The sequence below is a fragment of the Rhinopithecus roxellana genome, chromosome 19, assembly GCF_007565055.1.
Source record: "Rhinopithecus roxellana isolate Shanxi Qingling chromosome 19, ASM756505v1, whole genome shotgun sequence".
Taxonomy (NCBI): Eukaryota; Metazoa; Chordata; class Mammalia; order Primates; family Cercopithecidae; genus Rhinopithecus; species Rhinopithecus roxellana.
This window is the reverse complement of record NC_044567.1, coordinates 76,803,569-76,830,819: the sequence shown is the minus strand read 5'-3', so window position 1 is coordinate 76,830,819 and position 27,251 is coordinate 76,803,569. Positions and strand designations below refer to the sequence as shown.

The 27,251-nt window shown below is 56.4% G+C and overlaps 1 protein-coding gene across 2 annotated transcripts; it reads right to left on the bottom strand.

Annotated features, from left to right (window-relative positions):
* Window positions 1-373: 373 nt before the first annotated feature.
* On the bottom strand, window positions 374-22,077 carry LOC104675473 (angiotensin-converting enzyme). Of its 2 annotated transcripts, XM_010380067.2 has the most exons (25): window positions 21,431-22,077; window positions 20,676-20,843; window positions 19,677-19,770; window positions 18,869-19,012; window positions 18,253-18,444; window positions 17,595-17,692; window positions 17,051-17,223; window positions 16,122-16,345; window positions 15,629-15,773; window positions 15,244-15,342; window positions 14,830-14,952; window positions 14,259-14,470; window positions 13,427-13,563; window positions 12,088-12,246; window positions 11,720-11,807; window positions 10,010-10,153; window positions 9,669-9,860; window positions 7,752-7,849; window positions 7,422-7,594; window positions 5,138-5,361; window positions 4,730-4,874; window positions 4,329-4,427; window positions 2,180-2,302; window positions 1,730-1,917; window positions 387-1,599 (listed from the first exon to the last, which is right to left on the bottom strand). In XM_010380067.2, exons 1-25 carry the CDS (start codon window positions 21,680-21,682, stop codon window positions 1,370-1,372), a joined length of 3,924 nt encoding a protein of 1,307 aa, XP_010378369.1. In that variant the 5' UTR covers window positions 21,683-22,077; the 3' UTR covers window positions 387-1,369. The 2 variants fall into 2 exon arrangements, with proteins under 2 accessions (XP_030779804.1, XP_010378369.1); XM_030923944.1 differs by lacking the exons at window positions 14,259-14,470; window positions 14,830-14,952; window positions 15,244-15,342; ... (7 more) ...; window positions 20,676-20,843; window positions 21,431-22,077 and adding an exon at window positions 13,734-13,947 and having other exon boundaries at window positions 374-1,599.
* Between the last annotated feature and the right edge of the window lie 5,174 nt (window positions 22,078-27,251).

Here is a 27,251-nt window from a genome sequence, read left to right as displayed (position 1 = left end):
ACACACAGACACGGACATACAGACACGCACGGCACCTGGATTGGGGGGCAAAAGCTGTGGACTAAGGATACTGGGGGACAGATATTGGGAGATGGACCTGGCTAGGGTGAAGCCATCAGCAAAGCCCAGAAGAGACTCAGGGCCGAGGGTTCGACAGAGGGGCCGGGGTGGCTGGGGAGCCCCTGGCCCCAGCAAATGGACCGACTTCTATTTGGCCAGGTTTGAAGTCTGGCATTTAAATATCAGTAAAACAGATCTAGTTGTATGAAGTAATAAAAGGATGTATGACTATAAATATGGTGTGATCCCATTTAAAATACACGTGCTGAGAACAAGAAGTCCGGCAAGTCGTATACCAAAATGTCAACAGGGCTTATCTCTTGATGTTGATATAAACGGCTTTTATTTTCTTTACAGTTTTCTGTATTTTCCAAATTTCTACATAAACATACACATAAAAGTCATAAAAATGTCCCTCAAAATGACACTCCCTCCAATGTGGGGAGTGAAGAGGTGTGTGCTGGGATGCCAGCAGGGTGGCTGTGCAGGTGCAGCCAGCTGCCACACTCTGGCATTTGAGGCCCCTCTGCACTGGCAGTGTTAGAATGGTTGTCTGAGAGCCAAGGCTGTTCATGCGAGCTGCGGGTCATGGAGCTGGTACAGGCAGGAGCCAAGGTAAGCACTGCGCTGGTGTGTGCCCTCCAGTGGGCAACCTCCATGAAGCAGGCCCTCCAAGTTATTCACCCCTGGAGCAGCCAATAACAGCTGGAAGTCTTCCCCTGGGGGGACCTGGCCACTTGTGGGGCAGGGAAGGGCTCCACTGCCGGTGGAAATGTGAGGCCAGCAGCCCAGGATGCCTGCTTCCCAGAGTCCTCCTGGGAAGTGCTTGGGCCAGACAGGGGCTGCCTGCGGTGGCAGGACAGTGGCCGGCTGCCTGGGCTGGAGGGAAGACAGGCGCCAGGGCCAGGAGGTGGTGGGGCAGAGCTCGGGATTCTCCCCGGCTCCTGGAGGAGGATGGAGGAAGAAACCCAGTAACGGGACCCACTTGACAGCCAGGAGGCAGGAGAGCAGTCTGTCCCCATCCCTGGCTTCCCTGTGAGGGACACAGACTCAGCTGGGGAGGGTAGGACTTTTAATTGTATTCACAGAGAGACTTGGAGAGGTGGGGCTCAGTGTTAGGCAGCTGTGTACTGGGAGAAGGGGGCAGGGGCTGGGGCGGCTGGTGGTCTGGAGGACTGGGAGGGAAGGGGGACAGGGACAGGGCGGGAGGAGCAGGGTGGGCTGGGGTGTGTCCTCAGTCGCCCACCAGTGTTCCCATCCCAGTCTCTGGTGGGAGGCCCTTGGGCAGGGCTGACCCAGCCGGGTCACCTCAGGAGTGTCTCAGCTCCACCTCGGAGCCGAACTGGGGCCCCTGGGGGTGCTGGCGGAGGCTTTGGTGGCGGATGCTGAAGAGCCGCTGGCTGAGGCCCAGGGTGGCTACCAGCAGGGCGATGCCCAGGAAGAGCAGCAGCCACTGGCCCACGCGGGCCTGCTGTGCATCCAGGTCCAGGCCCAGGAAGCTGACGCGGCCGCTGTCTGGGAGGGGCCCTTCTGAGCGAGCTGAGTGGGAAGCAAGGAGACAGCATGGGCAGGGCGAGGGTGCGGGGCAGGGCCAGGCGCCGAGGTCGCGGCCGCTGGGCTTGGGAACGGGGTTAAGACCCAGGGCTGGAGGCGGGGCAGGTGGTGGTACCGGAGTTCGGTGTCCAGTTGTACTGTGGCCAGCCCAGCTTCTCCCCGTGCAGCTCATTCTCTGTGCGGAGCCAGTCCAGCAGCGGCTTGAAGTAGCTCAGGATGGCCGAGGCGCTCATATTGGGCTGGCCCGTGATCAGCTGCATGGCTTCTGGCCACGGCCTACTGAAGCCCAGCTTCATGGCCGTCCTGGGGAGGCACGAGACAGGGAGGCCGAGTCAGAAGGACATGGCCCATCCTGCCCCCACCTGACATCCACTCTCCATACCCCCTCCCAGCTGAAACTTGTCCCAGGGCCCCAGGGCTCCAGGTGCGTAAGGAGATGGCACATCAGGCCATCACACTGCAGGTGGGAGCTCCCGGCTCAAGAGCCAAAATGGCAAGTGTTCCCAGAAAAGCCCAGGGGCGCAGGCCAGAGCGTGGAAACAAAGGAGGGCTGGAGGACACTCACGCCAGGCGCTGCCCTGCCTCCTTGGACTGGTAGATGTCACACTTGTGCAGGGGGCCCGTGTGGCCAGCTGCCTGGCACAGTGCTTCGTGGAACTGGAACTGGATGATGAAGCTGATGAAGTACCTGGAGCAGAGGGAGGCGGTGGCCCGGGGCGGAGTTGGTTGAGGGTCTTATGCCACAGGGCCCCAGGTCCTCCTGCACATCACATGTGATATGTGCTAAGTCACATGGGCACAGCAGAGCCAAGACCCCCCAACCCTGCCCACTGCCATCAGGGTGAGCTCCCCCACCCCACCTGTTAGCATTGTCTGAGCCTCCTCCTAGCTGTGCCTGTGTAGGTGCCTCCCACCCACAGGGCTGCCTCCACATCTCAGGAGGGCCTGCTCCACGGGGTCAGGGCAGAGCCCTTCAGAGATTTGGCAGGTGGCTTTGGAGGCAGTGAGGTCTCCATCCCTGGGGTATATGCAAGTAAAGGCAAGGTGTGGCCAAATGGGCCATGTGGATCTGGTAGGGTGGTCTGGGCAGGGAAGCCAGTCCTACATGATCTTATCCAAAGCATCAGGAATTCGCTGGTAGAAATCTGCCAGTCAAGGCTGGAGGATTCTCCCCAGCTTAAAGTCTGGAGAGGTTTTAAATGTCCTGAGCCAGTGGCACAGGCGTTTTGCTTTGAATGCTGGGTGCAAGCCATGTACCACCGACTTCCCTGGTCTTTCCTTAAAGTGCTTTGCGAAGGCTGCTGGCCAGAACGCGGAATGTTTTTCTAGAGCAGCCAAATCTCCTTTGCCCGCCCCTGTTTGGAGAATTGTCTGCATTAAGCTGTGAAGCTAGCCATCATACCAGCTGGCTCCCGGGTGAGAGCCAGCGCCAGCTGGGAACCCCAGGGACCACTCCTGCAGGCAGGTGGGAGCCCTGTCGTTAAGTGTCATCTCTGGAACACCATCTAGGTCAGGCCTGTCTGAGGTGCTCCAGGGATGCCATCTTCCTGGCATCCCTGGAGCACCTGGACTCTGGGGACAGACTTCCAGAATCCCCAGAGGATGGAATCTGGGGACAGACTTCATCCATCCCACAATCAAGTTATTAGCACTTGATGATGTGCTGGCATCATCCCAGGTGCCAGGAGGCAAGGTGGGCATGGGCTCTGCCCTCGTTGGGCTTCCAGGGACCACAGGAGGCCAGGGCCAGGGGTAGCCACAGCCCTCTGGGGGTGGCCTTCACTGCCTTCTGTACCTTGACTCCTGGGTGGCCTGGGCTACCTGTAGCCTGGGGGGACCTGGAACTCCAGCCTGAGGTCTCTCTAGCCCCCAGCTTCCCAGGGAAGCCCCAGATCACAAACAGCCTTGCTAGCCCTCAGCAAGTGCTCTCCTGAGGCACACAAAAGGAGAGGAGCCGCACTGGGCACACTCATCTGTGGCCATGTGACCTGCAGACCTAGTGTGCAGATACATTCCACTGGAGAGTGACTAATAGTGGGGTCCTGGCCACCACTACCTGAGGAGGCTGTGTATGAGACAGAATGCTAAGAAGTTAGCCATCGTACATCCTGTGAAATGGGGTTCACAGGTGAGGAAACGGAAGCTCACAGAAATTGAGGAATTTTCTCAAGGAAACAAAGTAATGGAGATGGGGTTTGAACCCCGTTCTCTCTGACCCCAGCCTGTGACTGTAACTTGCCCCATTAACCCTGACTCCCAACTTAACCGGGTCTCCAACCCCGCATTGTAGTGTCTAGAAGGGCTTCCAGGTACAATTCAAATTGTATCAAAGACAATGTTCAATAATAGTAAAAGAATCACAATCTTGTTTTAATAGCACAACAAAACAAAACAGTGCTGAGCTCATGATCCAGCCATGAGTCATGGTTAATGTTAACTACTTAACCAAGGTCTGGTAACCATTAGCCAATTATTAGTTTGCGTTTCTGTGTTCAACTGTTTGGATGGTACAGACTCTCACCAAAACAATGTTCAAGAAAACCACCATCCGCCTTGGCAGTGGGTGAGTGGGTCCAGGCACTTGCACTGTGCGGCCAGCTCCCCCAGGTCTGCCCTGACTGGCAGAGCTTGTGGACTGGGCAGCGGCCGCAGTTTAAACACAAAGCTGTGGGTACTGCCTCTCACAACGTGCCCTCCTGCCTTTCCCCTGTTACCTGATGTAAGGCACGCTAGAAGGAATGTGGAACTTGGCCCCTGGGTCAAAGTCACCTTGAGTCCTGGGCACCGGGGGGCAGAGGCCCTGGTACTTCAGCCTGTCGAGTGGGAATATACGTTGGAAGGTGAGTTTGGGGAGAACCAGGCTGGGGGTGGCAGTTTTGACTTGAAGGAGGGTCCCTGCACTTGGGGCTACACTGGGCAACCCATTCTCCTGCGTGCTGGGCCTCTGTGCACAATCACCCCGTTTTCCCCATCACTCACACACACACACATCGTATGCACAGACACAATCATACACACACACATATACACACATACACACACACTCCCCTACCCTGGCCCATCCAGACACCCGCAGAGATCCCCCAGCCCACATCCTGTGGGAGTGTTCCAGAACCTGAGGCTCCACCACTCCTGGTTATAGTTCTCCTTGGTGATGCTTCCGTCAAACACCCTCCAGCGCCACTGATCAACAAGATAGCTGAAGGGGATAAAGGCGATCTTGTCAAGCGCCATCTTCATCAGAAAGTTGATATCGTGCTCTGCAAGGGAAGGGAGCCCAGCTGTCAGACCCGGGCTCCTGGCAGCTTGGCCCTGGTGTGCCTGTGATGGTGGAGGGGTGGGGGTGCTGTATCTTTCCAGGCCCAGCGACCTGCCTCCTGGGATGGTCTGGATGGCTCCCTTCCTCCCCATTGCTCTGCCCCACACCTCTGCCCATGGGACACTAAGTGCCCCTTTCCCACCTCCCAAGCTCACCACCCCTTCTTGGTCCTCAGCCCACCAGAGCCTCCCGCTTCTCTCTCACCGTGGCTGCCACCCTCACTGCTCAGCAGGTTCAGACTGTGCAGGTGCTTGGGCGTAGACACTGAGAGGGCTAGCACGTCCCCAATGGCCTCATGGAAGCCGGGGTTGGCACCCTCCCTCAAGGCCACAGGCAAGTCTTTGTACTGCATGAAATACTGGATGTGGCCCATTTCGTGGTGGGCCACCACCAGGTCCTCCAAGTTCACGGTAGTGCACTGCTTGATCCTAGAAACAGTGGAGTGGGGGAAGAGGGTGTTGGGAGAGGACAGTGAGAAGCCCTGGGCATAAGGTAACAGCGGGCCTTGCTACACCCAGCGCAGACCCCAGCACTGCAGCATGCAGGGGACACAGCACTGTGGGAGGGAGGGAAAGGGGAACCACTGAGTGACCTGAAAAAGAGGGAATCTGGGGGCAGAAGCCCCTACCGTCAGGTCGTTCAGGCCATTCCTCTGCCTCTCATTTTCCTGAATGACTCCAGCCCCCACCACCTGTTGCTTTCTGACTGTACGAAGTGCTTGCTGTAGAGGCACTGGGACACTGGGTACTTTCTAGAATGTGTAGCCGGTGGGTTCCCATGTACACATGCTTTGTCTCCCAAGACGGAGGCTCCCTGAAGGAAACAACTGTTTCTGTCAGGGGTGAGAGTGGGCAATTCTGCACCTCACGCGGCCCAACAGCGACAAACTTATTCACCCCAAGAATTCTTATGGCCAGGATGAATGGCAGCTGCAGAGTTGCCCAAACCAGAAGGTTCCACCGTCTCTCATCAATCCTTCCTTGTCCTCATTTACTTATTTATTTTTTATGAAATGGGGGGGCGGGTCTCACTATGTTGCCCAGGATGGTCTCGAACTCCTGAGTTCAAGCAGACTTCCTGCCTCAGCTTCCCAAAGTGCTGAGATTACAGGCGTGAGCTACCGCACCCGGCCCTTCCTTGTTTTGCAAACCAATTCAAACTGCGAGAAATTCTCTCTTGGATCTAACTGGAAGCCTTTCGGCTCAGGTGAATCCTGTTTTTCTGTCATTCTCAACTGGGGAGGGGGAAGGAAGAGCTGCCCAGCATCCTGGCCACAACGAGGCTGGGGTCTATCCAGCTTCTCCTATGACTCCCCATAAAAGACCCCACAAGGGCTCTCATCCCCCAGATCCTGTCTCCTCTCAGCCCTGCGGCTGCAGTCCTCATGTCTGGAAGGGCCTGCACAGCCCAGGGAACCCCATCGGGTTTGGTTTCAGGCTCCCCGTGTCTGCTCTCCTTGTAAGAGACACTTCAGCTGTGACAGATTGTCTTTGCCACTTCTCCCAAGAGGGAGGGACTTTTTTCTCTTTTCCTGAATCTGGGTGAACTTGTGACTTGCTCTAAGCCAATAAAACATGGCAGAAGTGACTCTGGGCCAGTTTTGAACCTAGCCTTGAGAACCGGCTGCGTCAGTGGTCGCTGTGGGGGATGCTGGCTGCCAGGTAATAAATCTGCCCACCTCAGATGCCACGCTGGGAGGGCGCCCAAGCTAGCCTGGAGAGATGCCTGACCCACCTCCAGCTGTTCAAGTCCACCCACCCTAAGCACCCAACATGTGAGCCAAGAGGCCACTGGGAACATGTGCCCCAGTATCTGCCACGTGGGAAAAACCGAGGACCTCAACTGATAGCCAGAACTGAGGCTCTGGACGGATGGCCCCACATGGAGCCATGCTGGCCAAGAGAGCTGCCCCCAACAGAGGGGGCCTTGTAGAGAAAGGCCATTTCCACTGTGTACTGCCTGAATTCCTGGCCCATAAAATCATAAGCATAATCAACTGATTGTTTCATACGGCTAAGCTCTGGAGTGCTTGGTTGCACAGCAATAGGTAACTAAAACGCCATCCTCCAAGGAAGGCAGCTTCTGAGCCTGTCAGGGGTGAGAGTAGATCTGTGCAGAGCCCCCAACATCCTCGTGTGCCTCCCTGTGTCACAGCACGTGCCCCCAGGGAGAGGCCAGCTCCATGCAGGGGAGGAGCTCCGAAGGAGGGAGGCGGGGCAGCCCACCGCGCTCAAACCCAGGACTGGGACCTTGAGCACTTCCCAGCGGCCAGGCTGACAGAGCTGTTGTGTGCTTCAGAAGCCCATCAGGTGGATGGGGTTTTCCTGCCAGAAGCCAATGCCTCTCTAGACCCTCAGTCCCAAATTCTGGCCCTGTCCCCATCCTGCCCTGCTGGCTCCGGCTGGGGGACAGTAGTGGAGCCTTTGCTTGGCTCATTTCCCTTGCCCGTGGGGCTCAGGAACGAGGCCTCAGATCTAGCTGGATGTACCGGAAGTCCTTGCCGTTGTAGAAGTCCCAGGCCGAGGCGTGGCAGACCACCTCTCGCCCGTCGGCTGGCTTCTCCAGCATCGACTTGTTCCAGAACTCAGGAGGCACGGGAAGCAGCCCCAGGGAGGTGAAGAAATCATCAGCCTCCTTAAACATCCTCCGGGGCGTCCAGCCCTGCAAGCAGAGGGAGTTCTGCCCAAACTGGAGGTTCTGGGGACAGACTGAGTGCTGCTGTGGGGGACCCAGGGGAGGGCCAAACTGGGGGAAACTCCTGAATCAGAGGGCCCCTCCCGTCCCGGCGGGGCCTCCCTGCCCCTGGGCCAGTGCAGACCTGCTTTAGCATGGCCTCCGTGGGGTCCATCGAGGGGGCTGAAGGGAAGGGCACCACCAAGTCATAGATGTTGGACCAGGTCTGCGCCCACATGTTCCCTGGAGAGGAGTGAGGGGGATGGTAGACAGAGGAAAGACAAATGTTACTTCTTAGGCTCAATGCCCTCCTGCAGGAACAGGGCTCCCGATCCCAGTCCTGCTAATTACAGTGGCATTTCTTGAGCACCTACTGTTTGCAAGTTTCGAGGCACCTGACATACACCACCTTCAGTGTGCACATCCAGCCCAGTAGGTCATTACTGCCCTGCTCTAGGTGGGGGCCTTGCTGGTTATCAGGGAATCCAGGTGGTCTTCACTGTCCATAAGCAGTGGAGACCAATGTGACTAGCAACTGCTGACCTGTGAGGACATTACAGGTCCTCAGAACCCCTATACCCTGGCGGCCACCTCTTATTGGCTCTGTGCCAAGAGCATTGTGTGAATTCACTTTCAATCCTGTCTGCACCCAGGTATGGGCACAGTTCCCATTGGATGGTAAAGGAAACAGGCTGGAGAGTTCAGTGACCCCCCCAACAGGGGCCCACGGCTCCTAAGGGGCAGGGCTGGGATTAAATGGCTGGCAGGCTGCTCTCTTCACCAGCCACTCTGCCATGTCCCCTCTGCACCACCTGAGGTCGGCGTCTGCAGCTCAGCAATTCCGGCAGGAACCAGCCATCTCCTTCAGGACAGGCTGATGCCTCTGAGTTTAGGGTAAGAAAAGAGCCTAGTTCTCCAAGATGGAGGAAAAGGAAGACACTCAGGATGAGTGGAAGGCTCAGAAACAGATTTGGACTCAAGGCTCTTTCCTAACCAAGGGAGGTGAAGGTTCAGCTGACATCAGATGAAGTCTAAAGTGCAAACCAGTGAGAGAGGCTTAGAGCGATGAGTGATGGAGGAAACATGAGAGAGGAGAGGGAGAGAGCCAGAGAGAGAGAGAGTGCATCAGTGTTGGTTGCTCCCCTTTCCCCTTTTACCAGTTGTCAGGGGCTGAGTTCTAAGGCCAGCTCTGCTCCGGCTCCCAGGCCACCCTGGGCATGTTGCTTTTCTTCCTGGGGCCTGCGTTTCCCAGTTGGTGAACTGATGTCCACTGTGACATCACCAGATGTTCTCTGGTCTCACCAGAGAGGGGCTGAACAGGGCTGGACTCCCAGCCTGTGTAGGAGCTAGACCCGCAGCCAGGCCATCCTCTGGGGCCTCCCTTATGGTTTCTAAATGGTCTGAGGGCCTGTCTGGTCTCTCTGCTCCAGGAAAGTGTTCCTAACAGCCCATCAGGGACAGAGAACCAGTAGCCTCTGCTTTGCCTTACTGCCTCTTACTGCCTACCATCCTTTACTGTCCTCACCGCCTACTTCACACATTCAGGGCATCTGAGATTGCAGCCCTTGGCAAAGGAGGGTCCAGGGTTGAAGTGGATTTACATTCTCAGGTTCTTCTTTGTTCCAGTTCCCTTGGCCTGAACACTGAGCCTCTCCTCTCATCCCCTACTTCCCATCTGTCAAACCCTGTCATCTTCCAAGGCCCTGCTCACAGGCCACCTCTTGGCAAAGCCTCCTCAACTCCCGCTCACAGCCCCTTCCTCACCCTCCAAGATCACACACTGTTGTGATGGGTGCTGTGGTCTCCTGGACAAGATTATTAACTTCTCCCCCCATCTATGGTGACTTGCCCAACATAGATCTGCAGTGAATGTGGAACCAGATGCAAGTGGGGGGCTCCCCACTCCCAGTGCCCACCCCTCTCCAGCCTGGGCAACCTTCCCCCCAGGGCTGGAGTCTCTCACTCTCCAGCCTGCTCCCTACCCTCTAGTCAGCCCTGTCCCAGCCCTCACTCACACTGTGGTCCATCTTTACCCTCCTCAAGGCCCGACATGTGCCCTTACCCAGCAGGTGAGCAGGGATGGGCCCCTCCAGATTGACGTGCTGGGCCCCGTAGTGGCGGTGCAGGGCCCGGCGCACGTAGGCATGCAGGTTCAGGTACAGCGGTTGCAGCTCCTGGAAGAGCCGCTCCAGGTCTTGCTCCAGGGATGGTGTCTCGTACATAGACCTCCACGAGTCCCCGGCATCTACATAGCCTACAGAGGGGACACAGCCATGCTCTCCCAACACCTCATTACCTGCCTCCTCCAGGGACCTACCTTCACCCAGGCTTGGGGTCTCACAGCACCTCTTTGAGGAACCTGAGGGGACCCGAGCGCCAGTGGTGTTGGCAGCAGGGACTCACCATTGAGCCGGGCAGCCTGGTTGATCAGTTCCACATATTTTGGGTAAAACTGGACGATGGCTCTCCCAGCCTTGTCTCGCCAGCCCTCCCACGCCCACAACAGTTCTTCATATTTCCGGGACGTGGCCATCACATTCGTCAGATCTGGTAGGGGATTGAATGGCTTGAGCTCCAGCCCTTAGCTCACCTCTGCTTGTAAGGGGAGCTCAGAGAATTTCAGAACTGGAATAAAATTGGCAAGACCACATAAAAGTGACCGTATAGGCAGCAGGTCTAGAGAAATGGGAGAAAGGATGGGAGTGGCTCTCCAGCCCTGGCTTACAGGGTCCTCTGCCTAGGGCCACATGCTGCAGACACCTGCAGGGTCTTAGCAGTCCCGTGAGGGACGTGCTTGAGCCTCTCTCCTTTCTTTCTTTTTTTTTTTTTTGAGACAGGGTCTCACTCTGTCGCCCAGGCTGGAGTGCAGTGGTGCCATCATGGCTCACTGCAGCCTTGACCTTCCAGGCTTAAGCAATCCTTCCATCTCAGCCTCCCTAGTAGCTAGGACTATAGGCGTGCACCACCACATCCAACTAATTTTTTGTATTTTATTTGTAGAGATGGTGTCTTGCTATATTGCCCAGGCTGGGCTCAAGCGATTCTCATGCCTCAGCCTCCCAAGTAGCTGGGACTACAAGCATCTGCCACCACACCCAGCTAACTTTTGTATTTTTAGTAGAGATGGGGTTTCACCGTGTTGGCCAGGCTGGTCTCAAACTCCTGGCCTCGAGTGATCCATTCACCTCGGCCTCCCAAAGTGCTGGGATTACAGGCATGAGCCACCGCACCCGGCCAGCCTCCACCCGACTTGGCATGCGTACCCACATCCACAACTTGTAGGCCAAACCCTGTCCTGGGAAAACTTTTTCTCCTGTTTATTTTCCATTTCCCCTTCTATTTGTCATTGTCGTAATGTGGGAGCTGGGCTGGGGGCCAGAAAGACCCATTTCTGGGTGGAGATTCTTCATGGAAGAATGTTTATGCCTTAAGTTCTCCAGCCCTGGAAAGGGTGGGTTGAGAGGGAGCTGGGAGGTTTCTGTGCGTGGGTCCTTGTGCCGGGGGTGAGCTCTTTCAAAGGGGCTGGGGTAAGAAGGACCAGCCGGTGGGGAGAGCAGAGAGGACAGCCAAGAGCTGTCTACTCCTATCCAGCAGGAAGTGGCGGGGTCGGGGAAGGAAGTGAGAGGAATCAGAGACTCAGGTTCTAGTCTGGTGCTTTCAGCGGCTGTGTGACTCAGTTTCCTTAGCAGTCACATGCTGGGAGAGGGGCTCAGGAAAGACAGAGAAAGTGAAGTCAAGGGCAGGATCACGAAAGGAGGCCGGGGGGAGCTAGAGCCCCCGAGTTCCCCCAATGTGGAGTCCAAGCCCATGAAATACAACTTTGAGATCCTGCTGCTCTGAGGGGTGACATGCAGAGAGGACCGGAGAGATTGGATACCCTTAAGTAGAGGGTGGTTCTGAGGGAGGGGCAGCAGATCGGGGTGTGGTATGAAGTAGGTGTCGGTTCTCAGTGGGGCAAAGAAGCCCCCCTTGTGGAAAACAAGGAAGGGCATTTCCTGGGCACGCTGACTCCAAGAGCGACGGGAGCCCAACTCTGTGCTCTCACCCAGCACCCCCGGGCCCCATGCCAGCCCCAGCCCTAGCCTCTCACTCAGCCTGCACGTGAGCCCTCACCTGGCTCCAGCTGCAGGCAGCTGCCATTCGTGCGGCATACAGTGGCCACGCTGTAGGTGGTTTCCATGTCCAACAGGATCTTGTTATACTGCAGGAGGAAGGAGAGAGGCATTGAGCTGTACTCCTTTGTGCTTGGTCTCTCTGTGGCCTGCACTGCCCCCAGGCCCCATGGGCTGGCGGGTGGGGAGCCGGGGAGCCAGGGAGCTGGGGAGCGCTGCCTTCTCGGCAATTCTGAGGTGCACGTCGCATGGCAGATGCCATGACTTGATATAACAAAGAAGAGGAAGCAATGTGAAGGCCAGGCCTGACCCTGTGTTGGGTTCACTGCCCCAGGATTCCCCTCTCCCTGTTCCTTGCAAGCCACACACCTCCTCCAGCTCCTGGGCAGGCAGCGCTGCCCGTTCTAGGTCCTGAACCTTCTTTATGATCCGCTTGATAGTGGTGTTCTGGAAGTGGTTCACATCAAACCTCCTGGCCTGGGTGCCGTACTTCAGAGTATGGTTGGCTATTTGCATGTTCTTCTGCAGCTGAGGGCACAGGGGGATAGTGTCATGGGGCCCAGGAGCTCCAGAGCAGCCTCTGAATGGGAGGCCCCAAGTGGGAGCTGAGGGCTGGAGGTGGTGGTGAGAGGGCAATGGGATTAAGTTGCAACCTTTGCCGATAAGACCCTGTGCAAGCTGGACTGCCGATAACATCCTGGATGCAGTACTCACCCTCCCCAGATGCCTGTGGTCAAGCAGCACATATCCAGGCAGGGCAGGGAAGAGAAGACCCCCTTAAAGGTCCTTAGGAAGGAGCCAGCTTGGTATCAGCTCTGTGGCCTCTCTGAGCCTCAGAGTTAATATCAAATCCCATCTGTAAAATGGGAATAAGTTCACCAATTTTGCAAGGCTCTTGAGAAAAAGATGAGGCAACCGACTGAAGTACCAAGGGACAGTAGGTGTGTGGCTCACTGTGGCATAATTGGTGCTCAGTCAAATAGGCAGGGAGTGAGGGTAGAGAGGAAGTGTAGCCCCTTTTGTAGAGGAGACAAACGGGGGCTTTCAATGTCTTAAAAAACGACTTGAGCACCACTTATTTATGTACAAATTATTCTGTTACTAGAGATTGATTTTTGTTTGTTTGTTTGAATACAGACTGGATCTTGCCATGTTGCCCAAGCTGGTCTCCAACTCCTGGCCTCAAGTGATCCTCCCACCTGGGCCTCCCAGAGACTGATTTTTAAGGAAAGAAGAACTGCTCAGGCATTGAGTAAATGTCCACCAGAATCTGAAATTGAGCTTTTTTTTTTTTTTTAAAAAAGACAAGAGTATCCCTCTGTTGCTCAGGCTGGAGTGCCGTGGCACCATCTTGGCTCACTGCAAACTCCGCCTCCCGGGTTCACGACATTCTCCTGCCTCAGCCTCCTGAGTACTAGGACTACAGGTGCCCGCCACCACGCCCAGCTAATTTTTTGTATTTTGAGTAGAGATGGGGTTTCACCATGTTAACCAGGATGGCCTCGATCTCCTGACCTCGTGATCTGCCCGCCTCAGCCTCCCAAAGTGCTGGGATTACAGGCATGAGCCACTGCGCCCGGCCCGAAACTGAGTATTGTTTTAAATATTCAATTTAAAACGTGGTGGCAGCCCCACTTCATGGTGAGTGGGACAGCGTTTCTGTGTGTGTGCACATGCACAGGTTTGGGGGTGGAGAGGTGGCTCCCACCAGAATCTTGCTGGTCTCTGTGGTAATGTTGGTGTTGTAGTTCCAGTTGGCCTCGGCATACTCGTTCCACACCACCTGGGATGTCCGGTCATATTCCTCCACGAACTTGCTGGCCTCAGCCTCATCGGTCACCAGGTCTGCGGGACAGAGTGGAGGGAAACAGACAAACCTCTGCCTCCCCTCTCCAGGTTTGTGGTCTCACCAGAAGCCATTATCCCTCTCCCACTCCCTTGTACCCTGCCCCTGTCCCTACCCGGCCCTGCCTCTCCCACCCCTGGCACCCTGCCCCTCCCCTGCATGGTCCCACTTGGACTCTGGGCTGATGTCTGGCGGGCCGTCGCCTGGTGGGTGGTTGTCTGGCTGCTGGCTGTCGCCTGGCTGCTTGTTCCATGGGTGACTGTCACCTGTCGGGTTGCCTGCTGGCTGGGGACCAGCAGGGGGTGCCCGTAGCAGAGCAGCAGGAAGAGGAGGTTGGGAAGTCCTGCAGTAGCCCAACCCTGGCCCATAGCCGCAGGAGAGCAGAGCCCTGCAACCACTGTCCCCTGGCCAATAAGAGCGGAGCCCGCAGTGTGACCTCATAGAGCCCTGTATCTGGCTTCCTCTGGAGGCGGAGGGGCCCTCAGGTCTGAGCACACCCTCTCTAGGATGCTGGGGGAAAGACATGCCTGTCCCCACTTGCAGGCACTGCTGATGAGCTCGGGGGGCTGCCTGGCCCTCCAGGACAGGGTACCAGGGCTCAGCTGGTAGGAGCTGACCAGGAACCTGGGCCCTGGGCCAAGCCCAGAGTTGAGGACCCACCTTAGCCCCCCACCACCCTCACTCAGGGCTTTACCGATGCCCTCCGGGTAGTTGTCAGGCAACGGTGGGCGCCACTGGTACTCAGGCCAGCCCAGGACCTCGCCGTTCTGCCGGTTCTGCTCCTGCAGCCACTGGGTGACCGGCTGGAAGTAGTTGAGCAGTGGCTGGGCGTCCAGGGCATCTGAGCCGACCATGTCCTTCAGCACCTCCTGCCAGGGCCTGGAGGAGCCAGCCTGCAGCACCTTCCTGGTGGGCAGAGTGGGTACCATGGGCACAGGGGACTCAGGCTGGAGTCTGCTCCTGGACTCCAGCCCACATGCCCCTGGCCACTTCTGCCCCCACAATGGACTGCAGAAACTGCAGCAGTAAGACCCTGGGGCCTGGGATCTCTGTGATGGTGGCAGGGGGCATTTGTCTCGCCCCATGCCAGCCAGAAGGCCCACTCAATAAATACTTGATGAGAGAGCGAGGAGACAGGCATCCACATCAGTCCAGCTCTGTGATTGGCACCCCCCACCCTGTCGGAGCAGCCAGTCGCCCCCTGCCATACCCTTTGCCAGCCACTCCCCTCTGCCTCCCACTTCCCCCCGCTTCCCGCCACACACCGGAGCTTGGCCCCTGCCTTGGTGGACTGGTAGATGTCACATTGGTGCAGTGGGCCCTCATAGCCTGCCTCCTTGCACAGGGCTTCATGGAACTGGAACTGCAGGACAAAACTCACAAAGTACCTGCAGGCACAGGGTGGGAGTTAGGGGAAGATCGAGGGGGGCCAGGAACAGGGGTCCCTTGCCCAGGCACCATCCAGCTTCCTGCAGGGCAGAGGCTGGACCAGAAGCTATCTTAGGGGAGAAGGGAGACCCAAGACAGGCTCAGAAGAGAGGGCCACTCTAACTCCAGGCCTTTGAGGTCTGGAGGAGCATGGGGACAAGCCCTGGGGATGAGGCAGCTAGAATCACAAGAGGAGGAGAAGGGGACTGAGGGTGTGACAGTACTGGGGGGTGGGGTAGGGATGCTAGTACCTGATGTATGGTGTCACATTTGGAACATGAAACTTAGCTCCAGCATCAAAGTGGGTTTCGTTTCGGGTAACAGGAGGACAGATCCCCTGATACTTGGTTCTGGAAAAGGATGGTCAAATTGTCTTAGGGCCTAGAGGTTGCACACAGATGGATTTAGCTTTTGCAGAAAAGCCTTTTCCACCCAACAACCCTTCCCTATCCTGAGGAACTGGGGAAGACTTCCTGGAGGAGGGAGTTTCAGGCAGGAAAGGAGAAGGCGGTGGGTCACAGAGGGGGACATCATTAGAGAGGAGAGGCTAGAACTGGCTGGGGCAGGAGGTGCCTGTCTGTCCAGGAGGCTGGGGAGGGCTAGTTGGGGAGAAGGTTTTTCTATCCCTCCTCTCACCGAAGATACCACCAGTCGAAGTTGTAGTGGGAAGGGGGAGTACGCCCATTAAAGACCCCCCAGCGCCACTGGTCCACCAGGTAGCCAAAGGGCAGGAAGGCAATTTTTTCCAGTGCCATCTTTAGCAAGTAATTGATGTCACCTTCTGTTGGGAGATGAGATGAGAGGAGAGGGGAGAAGTCAGAGGTCAGAGGGAGAAGAGGGTCCCCTAAGAGTGGTGGGTTGGTGGGGGCAGCAGGAAGTGAGGCCGGGGAGACGCAGAGAAGGTAAGGCTGGTCCTCAAGACCCTGGGCCCTGCTTGGAAGAGGACCCCGGGTGTTGTTGAGGTGGGCTCAGTGTGCACTGTGAGGCTCCGGGTGGGTCCCAAACCCTGCCTAACCTGTGGCCGGGAGGCAGAAAGAAGGGCAGAGCTGAGTAGGGCAAGTGAGGTCCTGCTGTGGGATGGAGTGGGGTTTAGGTGAGGCTGGGTGGGGGCCTCTCAGCCCTCCCATACCCGTGTCATTGGTGACACGGTCCAGCAGGCCGATTTTGTGCAGATGTGCAGGAGTGGAGACCGAGAGTGCCAGCACGTCCCCAATGGCCTCATGGAAGCCGGGGTTGGCCCCCCCGCGCAGGGAGACGGGCAGGTCCTTGTATTGCAGGTAGTACTGTATATGGCCCATCTCGTGGTGCACTGTAGAGAGCTGGTCCATCGTGACCCGTGTGCATTGCTTGATCCTGGGGTGTAGAGAGGGTGAGGGTAAGGGTGAAGGATGGGCAGGGCAGGGCCAGGGCACAGGGCAGATTGGCACCTGAGAGACAGGAATGAGGAGGGTGCTGTCCTGGGGCATGAAACCACAGTAGAAACAAGCAAAATCTTTTTTTTTTTTTTTTTTTTTTTGAGATGGAGTCTCACTCTGTTGCCCAGGATGGAGTGCAGTGGCACGATCTCAGCTCACTGCAAGCTCCGCCTGCCAGGTTCAAGAGATTCTCCTGCCTCAGTCTCCCGAGTAGGTGGGATTACGGGTGCCCGCCATCATCCCCAGCTAATTTGTTTTTGTATTTTTAGTAGAGAAGGGGTTTTGCCATGTTGGCCAGGCAGGTCTCAAACTCCTGTCCTCAGGTGATCTACCCACCTTGACCTCCCAAAGTGCTGGGATTACAGATGTGAGCCACCGCGCCTGGCCGAAACAAGCAAATTATTTACCCCGCCCTGGCTCACCACCATTTGGGCCTTCTTCCTTCGTTCCAAGGTACAGAGATGACTATTTATCAAAGCTGCCAGGGAAGGGGACTAACAGGCCTCCTATGTCCCCTCACCCTGGAATAGATCCAGCCCCTGGCCAGCACTAGGGTAGAGGCAGGCCTGGGAACCAGCTTCCGTGCACCTGGGCTGCCTGCCTTTCCCCAAACCCCAGAACCCTGCTCTTCCCATGTCTAGACCTGAAGTCTTTCCTGTTGTAGAAGTCCCAAGCCGAGGCGTGGCACACCACCTCCCGCCCGTCGGCCGGCTTCTCCAGCATCGACCCTTCCCAGAACTCGGGAGGCATGGGGGAGAGCTCCAGGGAGGTGAAGAACTCCTCTGCCACCCGGAACATGTGCGTGGCATTCCAGCCCTGGAGGCGGGGTGTGGAGACAGGTCAGGGGGAGCCCACTCTGGCTGGCCTGGGGACAGGGCTGGGGTCCCCCTCTCGGGTCAACTCCCTGTGCATGAAAGCTTCTCTGCTCTGTGGCCACCATTCCCAGAGGCAGGGCCCTCGCTGCCCACAGCAGATGAGTGAAAGTGCATTGCTGCTCTCATCTGGCCACTGTGGAGCCTGGAGGGAGGAGCTGGCACCTCACTGAGGGGGCTAACCCCAGCTCACTGCACCTACAGACATACTAAGCTGCTGCTTGATACTTGACCCCTTCCCACCTCTGTGCCCATCTCTGACTCCCTCTTTTTGCACCCCACCCCCGCCACCCCAGGCTTGAGCCCAGAGCTTACCTGCTGCAGCATAGTACTGGTGACATCAAGGTTGGGCTTGTCTGGGAAAGGCACCACCATGTCGTAGATGTTTTCCCAGCTCTGGGCCCACATGTCTCCTAGATGAGGAAAGAAGGGGACAGCTTGGCTCCCTGCCTGGCTGTGCCTGCTTCTCCATGAGTCGCTGAGCGACCCTGGGGCCAGCACCTACACCCTGGGGCCCTCAAGGACTACAGGCCTGGCTTAGGGCCAGAAATCTCACACATCAATCCCACCCACACTCCTCCGAGGGCCACATGTCCTGGGACTGCAAGATGCTGTCACTGTCCTTTCTGGCTGTGCCAGGTCCCAGCCACTCAATTCTAAGGAAGGCCCACAGCGCTTGTTTCCTTGGGCATGAGCTAGGCTGATGGCTCCTCCACTGGACCCAGGGCCATAGCCTTTGGTTTGACCCCTAGCTCTCTGACCACTAAGTCCCTCACGACCCTGAGCCTCAGCGTCCCCACTTGTAAAGTGGGAACATGAATGGTCTCCTGCATGTGAAGCAAACAGTACCATGCCCCACACATGTGAGACGTGATGGTCACAACCTGCCTTCCCTTACCCTGGACATCCCCCACCCCTATGCCTGGACCCACACTTCCTTGGGACTCATGCAGAGGCAAGGCCAGGTCCTTACCCAGCAGATGAGCAGGGATGGGTCCCCTGAGGTTGATGTATCTGTCCCCATATCGGCGATGCAGTGCACGGCGGACAAAGGCATGGAGGTTCAGGTAGAGGGGCTCTAGCTGTTGATAGAGGTGCTCCAGATCGTCCTCAAAAGTGGGGGAGTTGTACCAGGAGCGCCAGTAGGCCCCCGTGTCTGAGAAGCCTGGGGGCGTGGGGGTGGGGTATGCAGCTCAGGCCAAAGGCTCAGACCTCAGCCTCTCAGCTATAAGTCGGCTCTTCCACTGGCTCGAGGCCCGTGGATCTGCAGATAGCTGGAAAATTGGCTTGAGGGTTGCCACTCTACAATTTCTAATTAGCTACAGCCGGCTAAACAGATCCTGGAGGTTCCCAGAGGAAAAGAGGAACACCAGGGCCAGAAGCGAAGTCAGGACAGCCATGTGGGGCAGGCCAGCAGCACAGTCCAGGCACACTGGGTGCAGGCTGGTCCCACCTCCACTTTCTGGGAAACTCAGGGCCTGCTAGAATCGTCATACCAGCTGCTCTACCTGGCTCTGGGCTGGGACTCTGGGGAGACAGCTGAGAGAGGGCACCTGGCGCAGTTCCTGGACGGGGAGAGGGCTGCTCACCGTCCTGCTTGTAGGCTTCATTGCTGAGGGCAGTGAAGTCCTCGTACAGCGGTTTCAGCGGGATGCCCGCGGCGTTGTGCCAGCCCTCCCAGGCAAACAGGAGCATGGCGTAGCTTCGCGAGGAAGCCAGGATGTTGGTGAGGTCTGAGACACAGGCAGGCAGGGTCGGTGAGGAGGCCTCCATGTTGAAGTCTGCAACGGCCTTCACCAGAGCCTACACCAGTCCTCACTGCTCCCACCAGCTTCCTCAACATCATGGTGCCCCCAGAGCCAGGGGCTACCTACAGGCCTGATGGGAGGTGGCCAGGAGCTACAGAAACACCCAGGCAGGGCCTCCGCCCCCAGAGACATGACCACCTAAGGCGGTCGACACCAAGGGGACACCCAAAGGCCAAAACCCAGGCAAACACTTGGTGGCCTATTGGAGTGCCTTCCTCGAAGCTGCTCGTAAAGGGGGCTGGAGTGGGGTTTAAGGGGAAGCCAAGAGGGGTCCCTGGCCTGAGGGCTCTTGGGGAACGTGAGAGGACCCACAAAAGGGGAAACCAGGCAGCCAGGAGGAAGGTCTGGGGTGATGGGAGAGGCCGAGGCACACACAGAAGTGGGGGATGCAGCTGGAGGTTCCGGAAGTCCACTTGCCAAGAGAAGCAGGGTGTGGAGGCATCTGCACCCTCCAGCCCCAGTTGAAGGGCAACGCCTTTGGGTTTACCTGCTCTTTCCACAGACCCTACACAACTGCACGATCCCGAGTGCAGCAGGGCAATGAGGGAGCACTAGGGCACCTCTGAGAGGGGAGACGCAGGGGCTGTACCTGGGTCCAGGGACCAGCAGGTGGCAGTCTTGTTGGGGAGGCAGACCTTGGCGGTGGAGTAGATCCTGCTCATGTTGCTTAGCAGGGCATTGTACTGGGGAGTCAGAGGGGAGGAATGTTCTGGTGACCAACCCCTGGGACATCTGCCCTCCCCTTGCTGCTAGAAGAAGGAGCCCACAGAGTGGATGTAGCTTGGACAAGGCCACTCAGTGGCACCGGGGCACTTCTGATCACTAACATACGAGTCCCCTGCCAGTGGAGGCAGCCTGTGGAGTGGGGGACAGGAGTCCTGAAAGTCAGGGTCAGGGTCAAGTCCCAGCTTGGTACCGCCCTGCCGTGAGGGCAGATTCCTCCCATTCTCTGGCTTTGGTGACTTCTCAGTCTTTCTCAACCTTTTCTCTCTCTTTTTTTTTGGGAGGGAGGTCTCACACTGTCACTCAGGCTGGGGTGCAGTAGTGCAATCACAGCTCACTGTAGCCTTGACCTCCTGGGCTCAGGTGATCCTTCCACCTCAGCCTCAATAGTAGCTGGGACTGTAGGTGCACGCACCACCAAGCCCAGCTAATTTTTTGTATTATTATTATTATTTTTTTTGTAGAGACGAGGTTTTGCCATGTTGGCCAGGCTGGTCTTGAACTACTGGGCTCAAGCGATGCACCCACTTCAGCCTCCCAAAGTGCTGGGATTACAGGCGTGAGCCACCGCGCCCAGCCCTTCTCAACCCTTCCAAGGAAGCTCATAAACCAGCCTAGGTAGAGGCGTATTTGATTTTGGCTTCCTACTCCAGAATGCTTCCTTTAACAGAAAGTAACACCCCACCCCATCTCCAAGAAAAATCAATGCTTCAGAAAGCCATTCTGTGCTTACCTGGGCTTTCCCTTCCGCCAGGGCCCATGTGGATCCCAGGGTCCTTCCCTCCCTGACGGGCTGCTCTCCCCCAACCCCCACGATGGGGCACTGGGAGGCCGCCCCCAAGCTGTCCCTCGGCCCTCAGCCCACCTGCTGCCGCTTAGCCAGGGGCAGATTGGCAGAGCCCAGGGTGCCCACAGCTCCGATGATCTTGCGCAGCTCCGGGTCGGTGAAGTTCTGCAAGATCGGTTCATACAGCTCCTTCGCCTTCTGGCCCCAGGCCTCGGCAAACTCCTGGCTGAGCAGCGCTGCTTCCTCCTATAGGCACCAGGAGGGCAGGCAGGGTGTAGGCAGGACCCCGCTTGGATGCACGCCATAGAGGGGAAGCCACGGTGCTGGGGGAGGGGAGGAAGGCCAAGGGCTTCCAGAGTCCGAGCCCTGGGGAGATCCCTGCGGGAGACCTTAGTTTGCGGAAGCCGCGCTTCCTCCTTCTGGAAGGAATCTGCCTCATGGGAAAGGTGGAGCAGAAATTGGGACCACAAAAGAGGCCAGGCGAGTGGAGGGTGAATGGACAGTGCAGTGCGGTGACAGTGACAGCGTCCGGAGGTGAGCAGACAGCGGCCCGAGAGCGCGGGGGCCACAGAGCCGAGTCCAGCACCCTCGGCAAAGGCGGGCGCGGCCTCCGAGCAGCCCGCCTCATCCATCCAACTCGTGCATGCTGGGAATGGAGGTCGTGCGCGCAGCCCGGCGCTCCGGCCCCCCGGCTGCTGATTGTTGGGGCGAGGGTGGGGGGTCGGGGTGGGGTTCGGGCCGAGGGCGCCAGCCTGCCCGCCCCATAAGCCGGCCGCGCGCTGTGATTGGCCGCCGCGGCCCCGCCCCGCCCCCACCCGGGCCCGGGCGCCCACCTGGCGCCGTGCGTTCTCGGCGGTGATGTTGGTGTCGTGCGCCCAGCTGGCGGCCACGCTCTGGAACAGCACCTGTTCGGCGCTCGAGTTGTAGCTCTGCGCGAAGAGCTGCGCCCCGGCCTCGTCGGCGGAAAAGTTGCCGGGCTGCAGCCCGGGGTCCAGCGCCAGGGCGGGCTGCGGCGGCGGCGGCAGCAGCAGCAGCAACAGTAGCAGCAGCGGCCCCGGCCCCCGGCGGCCCGAGGCGGCCCCCATGACGCGGTGCGCGGTGCTCGGCGCTGCCCCCTCTCCCGCGCCGCGGCCGCCCTGCGGGTTATAAAACCCAACACACCCCCGCCCCCGCCCCGCCGCGCTTCCTCCTCCGCTCCAAAGTCCCCCGCGACGCGGGCCTTGGTTCCTGGCCCGCCCCGGGCAGGGGCGCGGGCCGGGGAGGGGCCGAGGTGCAGTCCGAGGGTGGCGGGATCGGGCTGGGTTGGGCTCCCGCAGAGGAAGCTGGAGAAAGGGCCTCCTCTCTTTTGAAGATGGGGACCCGGCAGTTTGCCAGAACACCGGAGCCTGCCCACCGTGCGGCCGCGCAGCCTCGGCCAGGGCCCGGGAGCCCAGCGGCCTCCGGCTGGATCTTCCCGGCCCGACCCCCCGGAGCTTCCCGCCTCCGGAGTGACAAGGCCGGGGTCCCAGGAGCTGTCCGCAGGCGCCGCTCGTGCGGCGGGGGTGGGGCTGATGGGGCCTGGCCGGCTTCTTCACCAGGCCGTGGTCGAGGGGCGGGGACGTCGCCTGCCGGAGGTGGGGGTGTGGCGGGGGGAGAGGAGCAGGAGGGGGGACGGACCTTAGGTGTCCCGCAGGCACCTCCGGGAGGTGCTGGAAAGGCTCAGGGCGGCCGGCACACCTGGGGCTTGGGGCGAGGGGCTGCCAGGGAGAGAGAGCCGAGAGCCACGGAGCGCAGGACCTTTGGAGCGCCTGCCCTCTTTCCCCCGGGGACACAGGCTGCCAGTCAGTCGCTCAGCAGAAAACAGCACACACGATCCCAACAGAATCCTAGAACCCGAGGCTGGCAGGCTTTGAGAGCGACACAAAGCCTCAGAGATAAGAACAACCCCCTCATTTTACAGATGAAGAAATTGCCACTCAGGTTGAGAGGCTTGCTCCAAGTCACCTCAGGTCTCCACATTCCCCTGTCTTTTCCTGTCTCATCCACGTGTCCCTCAAAGTGACAAGTGTGGGGGAGGGAGGACAGTGTTGTCCTACTGGCGCACACGGCGGTTGTGGAGGCCTCCTCTGCACCATGGCGCCTGCCGAGAGGTGGGAGGCCCCTTGACCCTGGCAGAGGCCCTGCGGCGCGGTGGGAGGTGGGGCAATGGAGGAACCGCGGGGTGAAGCTGAGCGGTGGGATCAGGGAAGGAGCCAAGGACAGCTGCTCCCAAGACCCTGACCCATTAGGCTGCTGGGGGCTGTTGGGAATCCCTTGGGCTTCTGGGTGAGTGGGGGATGGTGTCTGTGGCTCTGAGGTACGCGTGCGCCTTCCAGTGCAGCGTGGAGTGCGTGCAGGAAGCTGTGACCCGGGGTACCCCTGTGAGGTGCACCTCCAGTGAGATCGCACTGTCTTGTCAGATGACGTGGTGCCAGGGGAGAGGGGACGGTGGGGAGAGGAAGAAGGTGGCTGTCCCTAGCCCTGGAGGGAGAAGGCAGGGCCTTGTTAAACGCTGGCCGGGAGAGGAGAGCTGGGGTCAGGCCTGGCCCTGGCCCGCTTTGCCAGCCTCCCTCCCGACCTGCAGTTTTCCCTCACAACTCCTCCCTGCCCAGTTTGGCTTGGAGAACCAGTGGATACCAGGGGACGTGGGTGCACTTCAGGGCCAGCTACGTGGGTGGACATCTGTGATCAGAGCAGCCCCATGGAGGGCCAGGGGCCAGGGGAGGGCAAGGTGATGACCTGGGCTCTCCTCCCAGGAGCCACCCTGCTCTCAGGGTCCTAACAGCTTGGTCTTCCAGGCTTTGAGGGCCATGGGTGTCTGTGTGCAAATGAGCTGCTGTCTTCTGGGAGGAAGCAGTCTCTTTGTGGACAGAGGCTTGGGTAGGGGAGAGAGGAGAGTGGGGCTCTGTCAGCTTTTGAAGGAGGGGTCCAAGGGAGGGGAGATGAATAGAGAGGAGAGGAGCCTGAGGCCTAACCTGTCTCCAGAGCCCCTCAGCCAGAGGCCGACCTCGACTCCGAAGAGCTCCTGAGAACCCTGTTCAGGAGGATGGAGGGCGGGCATTGCTTCTGCTGGTTCATTCTCCGGTCTGACTGCAAGGCATTTCCACAGTGTCTGTAGACCCTGGGTTAGGGGCTGTGTCAGCAATAAACAGCCTCCACCTCCACTTCCAACAGGGTTGGAAGATAATCGAAGTCTTCTCCTGGACCTGGAGCAGCTGACACCAGGGCTGGGGGAGGTATCAACCCTTCACCTCCCTCACTGTAAAGCTTTATTAGAACGGCTTGTTAAACCCCCCAGCTTCTTCAGTAAATTGTATGTTCCCAGAGGGCAGGGATGGTGTCTGCCTCATTCTCGGTGGTTTTCCCAGAGTTTAGCATGGTGCCTGGCACAGGGCACAACCTCATCCAAGGAAGGGTGCAGAGGAAAGAGGAAATGACCCACACTCATATTCACACTCCGGGGTGAGCGCACACCCTTCTACAGGAATAAGATAAGAAGAGCCAGTCTTCATTAATTTGGAATTTGCAATAATGCAGACACTGCAACCTTAAGCCCAATGAGTAAAAATTAAAAATATCTTCTATTTTTAGGGTCTTATTCATGAAGGAGAAGTATAAATAGAAATATATAGCTTGCATTTGTATAGTGCTTTAGTGCTAAATTCTTGTGTATAAACAATCTAATTTGGTATTTACAATAACCTTGAGAGGTAGGAAAGAGATAAGGCTGTCTGGGCAGTCAGCCACCTCCTGGGCTGCCGTCACAACAAAAGAGAAGGCTCAAATCCTGCAGGAGGATGTCATTATGAAGAAGCAGGTGCAGAGAGCCACAGAGACCTGACCCACTCAAGGTAACTCAGTTGGCTTGGGAATCTTTTCATCTCTCTTCCAGGAAGTACGGGTCACCAGTTACCACAGGAGAGAAAAACAGCCCTTAAAAGATATGCTCAACAATGGAATAGAACTGAGAGTTCAGAAATGAACCTGTACAATTATGTTCGATTGGTTGTGACAAGAATACTAGGACAATTAAATGGGGAAGAAAATATTTTTAACAAATGGTGCTGGGGCAACTGGATTTCCACATATAAAAGAATGAAATTGGACCGCTTTCTAATACCATATACACAATTTGGGGCTAGGTGCAGTGGCTTATGCCTATAATCCTGGCACTTTGGGAAGCTGAGGTGGGCGGATTGCTGGAGCTTAGGAGTTCGAGACCAGCCTGGGCAATATGGTGAAACTCCATCTCTACAAAAAAATTAGCTGGGCGTGGTGGCACATGTCTGTAGTACCAGCTACTTGGGAGGCTGAGGTGGGAGGATCGCTTGAGCCCAAGAGGTTGAGGCTGCAGTGAGCCATGATCGTGCCTGTGCACTCCAGCCTGGGTGACAGAGTAAGACCCTGTCTCAAAAAAAAAAAAAAAAAGTCAACTGAAAATAGACCTTGATGTAAGAACTAAAACCATAAAACTTTTAGAAGAAAACATAGGCAGCAAATCTTTGTAACCTTGGATTAGTCAGTGGTTTCTTAGATATGACACCAAAAGCATAAGTGATGAAAGAAAAAACAGATAAATTGGTCTTCATCAAAATTTAAAACTTGTGCTTCAATGGACACCATCAAGAAAATGAAAAGACAGCCAGGCACCGTGGCTCACGCCTGTAATCCCAACACTTTGGGATGCCGAGGCGGGTGGATTACCTGAGGTCGGGAGTTCGAGACCAGCCTGGCCAACATGGAGAAACCCCGTCTCTACTAAAAATATAAAAATTAGCCAGGCATGGTGATTCATGCCTGTAATCCCGGCTACTCGGGAGGCTGAGGCAGGAGAATCGCTTGAACCTGGGAGGCGAAGACTGCGGTGAGCCGAGATCGCACCATTATACTCTAGCCTGGGCAACAAAAGCGAAACTTCATCTCAAAAAAAAAAAAAAAAAAAAAAAAAGAAAGAAAGAAAATGAAAAGACAACCCATGGGATGAGAAAAGATATTTACAAAGTATGTACAGCAGCCCCCACTTATCCTCAGTGGGTACATTCCAAGACTCTCAATGGATGCCTGAAATTGAAGAAAGCACCAAGTGCTATATACACTATATTTTTTCTTATACATACATACCTATAACAAGGTTTAATTTATAAATTAGGTGCAGTAAGAGATTAGCAATAACTAACAATAAAATAGAACAATTATAACTTTTGTAATAAAAGTTATGTAAATGTGGTCTCTCTTTCTCTATCAAAATATCTTCCTGTTCTATCCTCACAATGACACAATACGGATGTGATGAGATGAAGTGAGGTGGATGATGTAGTGTTAAGCTGTGATGTAGCTTTAGCTACTATTGACCTTCTGTATTCCTGCATCTGTATAACCATCCCTTGCAGTGAATGACTTGGAGTCACTTTTCAGGGGATCTTTTGCTGACGTCTTCTAGTAGGCTCAGTGCTTTCTGGCACCACAATCAGGACACATTTCTGTCCGTGTCTTCACAAATATATAATGGCTTTTCCTTCTTTTTTTTTTTTTTTTTTTTGAGGTGGAGTCTTGCTCTGTCGTCCAGGCTAGAGTGCAGTGGTGCGATCTCGGTTCACTGCAAGCTCCACCTCCTGGGTTCACGCCATTCTCCTGCCTCAGCCTCCTGAGTAGCTGGGACTACAGGCGCCTACCACCATGCCCGGCTAATTTTTTGTATTTTTAGTAGAGACGGGGTTTCACCGTGTTAGCCAGGATGGTCTTGATCTCCTGACCTGGTGATCTGCCTGCCTTGGTCTCCCAAAGTGCTGGGATTACAGGTGTGAGCCACTGTGCCCGGCCTCCTTTTCCTTCTTAACTAAGCACTGGTCACACACCATGGCTACAACTTTTGCAGTTTGAGGTGTGGCAGCAAAATGAATATGAATTTCTTTTTCCTTCTTCAAAATTTCATGGATAGATTCATGATCTTAGGAACTTCAACATACAGCCGATCTTTTTCTTTCTGAAGCCGAGAACTTTCACCTTTTCCCTTAAAGGAAGCACTGTTTGGCTTCCCTTTGGCAGATCTAAATTGTGGCATGGGTATTCTCGTGCTTTGGGACTCTATGAAGTAAAATAAGGGTTCTGTTGCTTGAACACTAGTGCTGCGATGCTGAGACAGTCCTTCTGATAACTGAGATGGCCCCTATGTGACTAGCAGGTGGGCCGCATGTACATTGTGGCTCTGCTGGACAAAGGAATGATTTGTGTCTTGAGTCGGTGAAATCTCATCACTCTCCTCAGAATAGTGTGCAATGTAAAACTTATGGTTTGTTTATGGAATTTTCCATTTAATATTTTTGGACCAAAGTCAATCCCAGGTAACTGAAACCTCAGAAAGTGAAACTTTAGATAAGGGAGGGACTACTGTATGTTAGAGACTCGTGTTCAGAATATATAAAAAACTCATAGCTGGCATGGTGGTGCATACTGGTGATCCCAGCTACTCAGAAAGCTGAGGCAGGATTGCTTAAGTCCGGGAGTTTGAGGCTGTAGTGTGCCATGACTGTGCCTGGGAACAGGCACTACATTCCACCCTGGGCAACATAGTGAGACCCAGTCTCTTAAAAAAACCACAACTTATTTTCTAAAAAAGAACTCACACAACTCAATAAT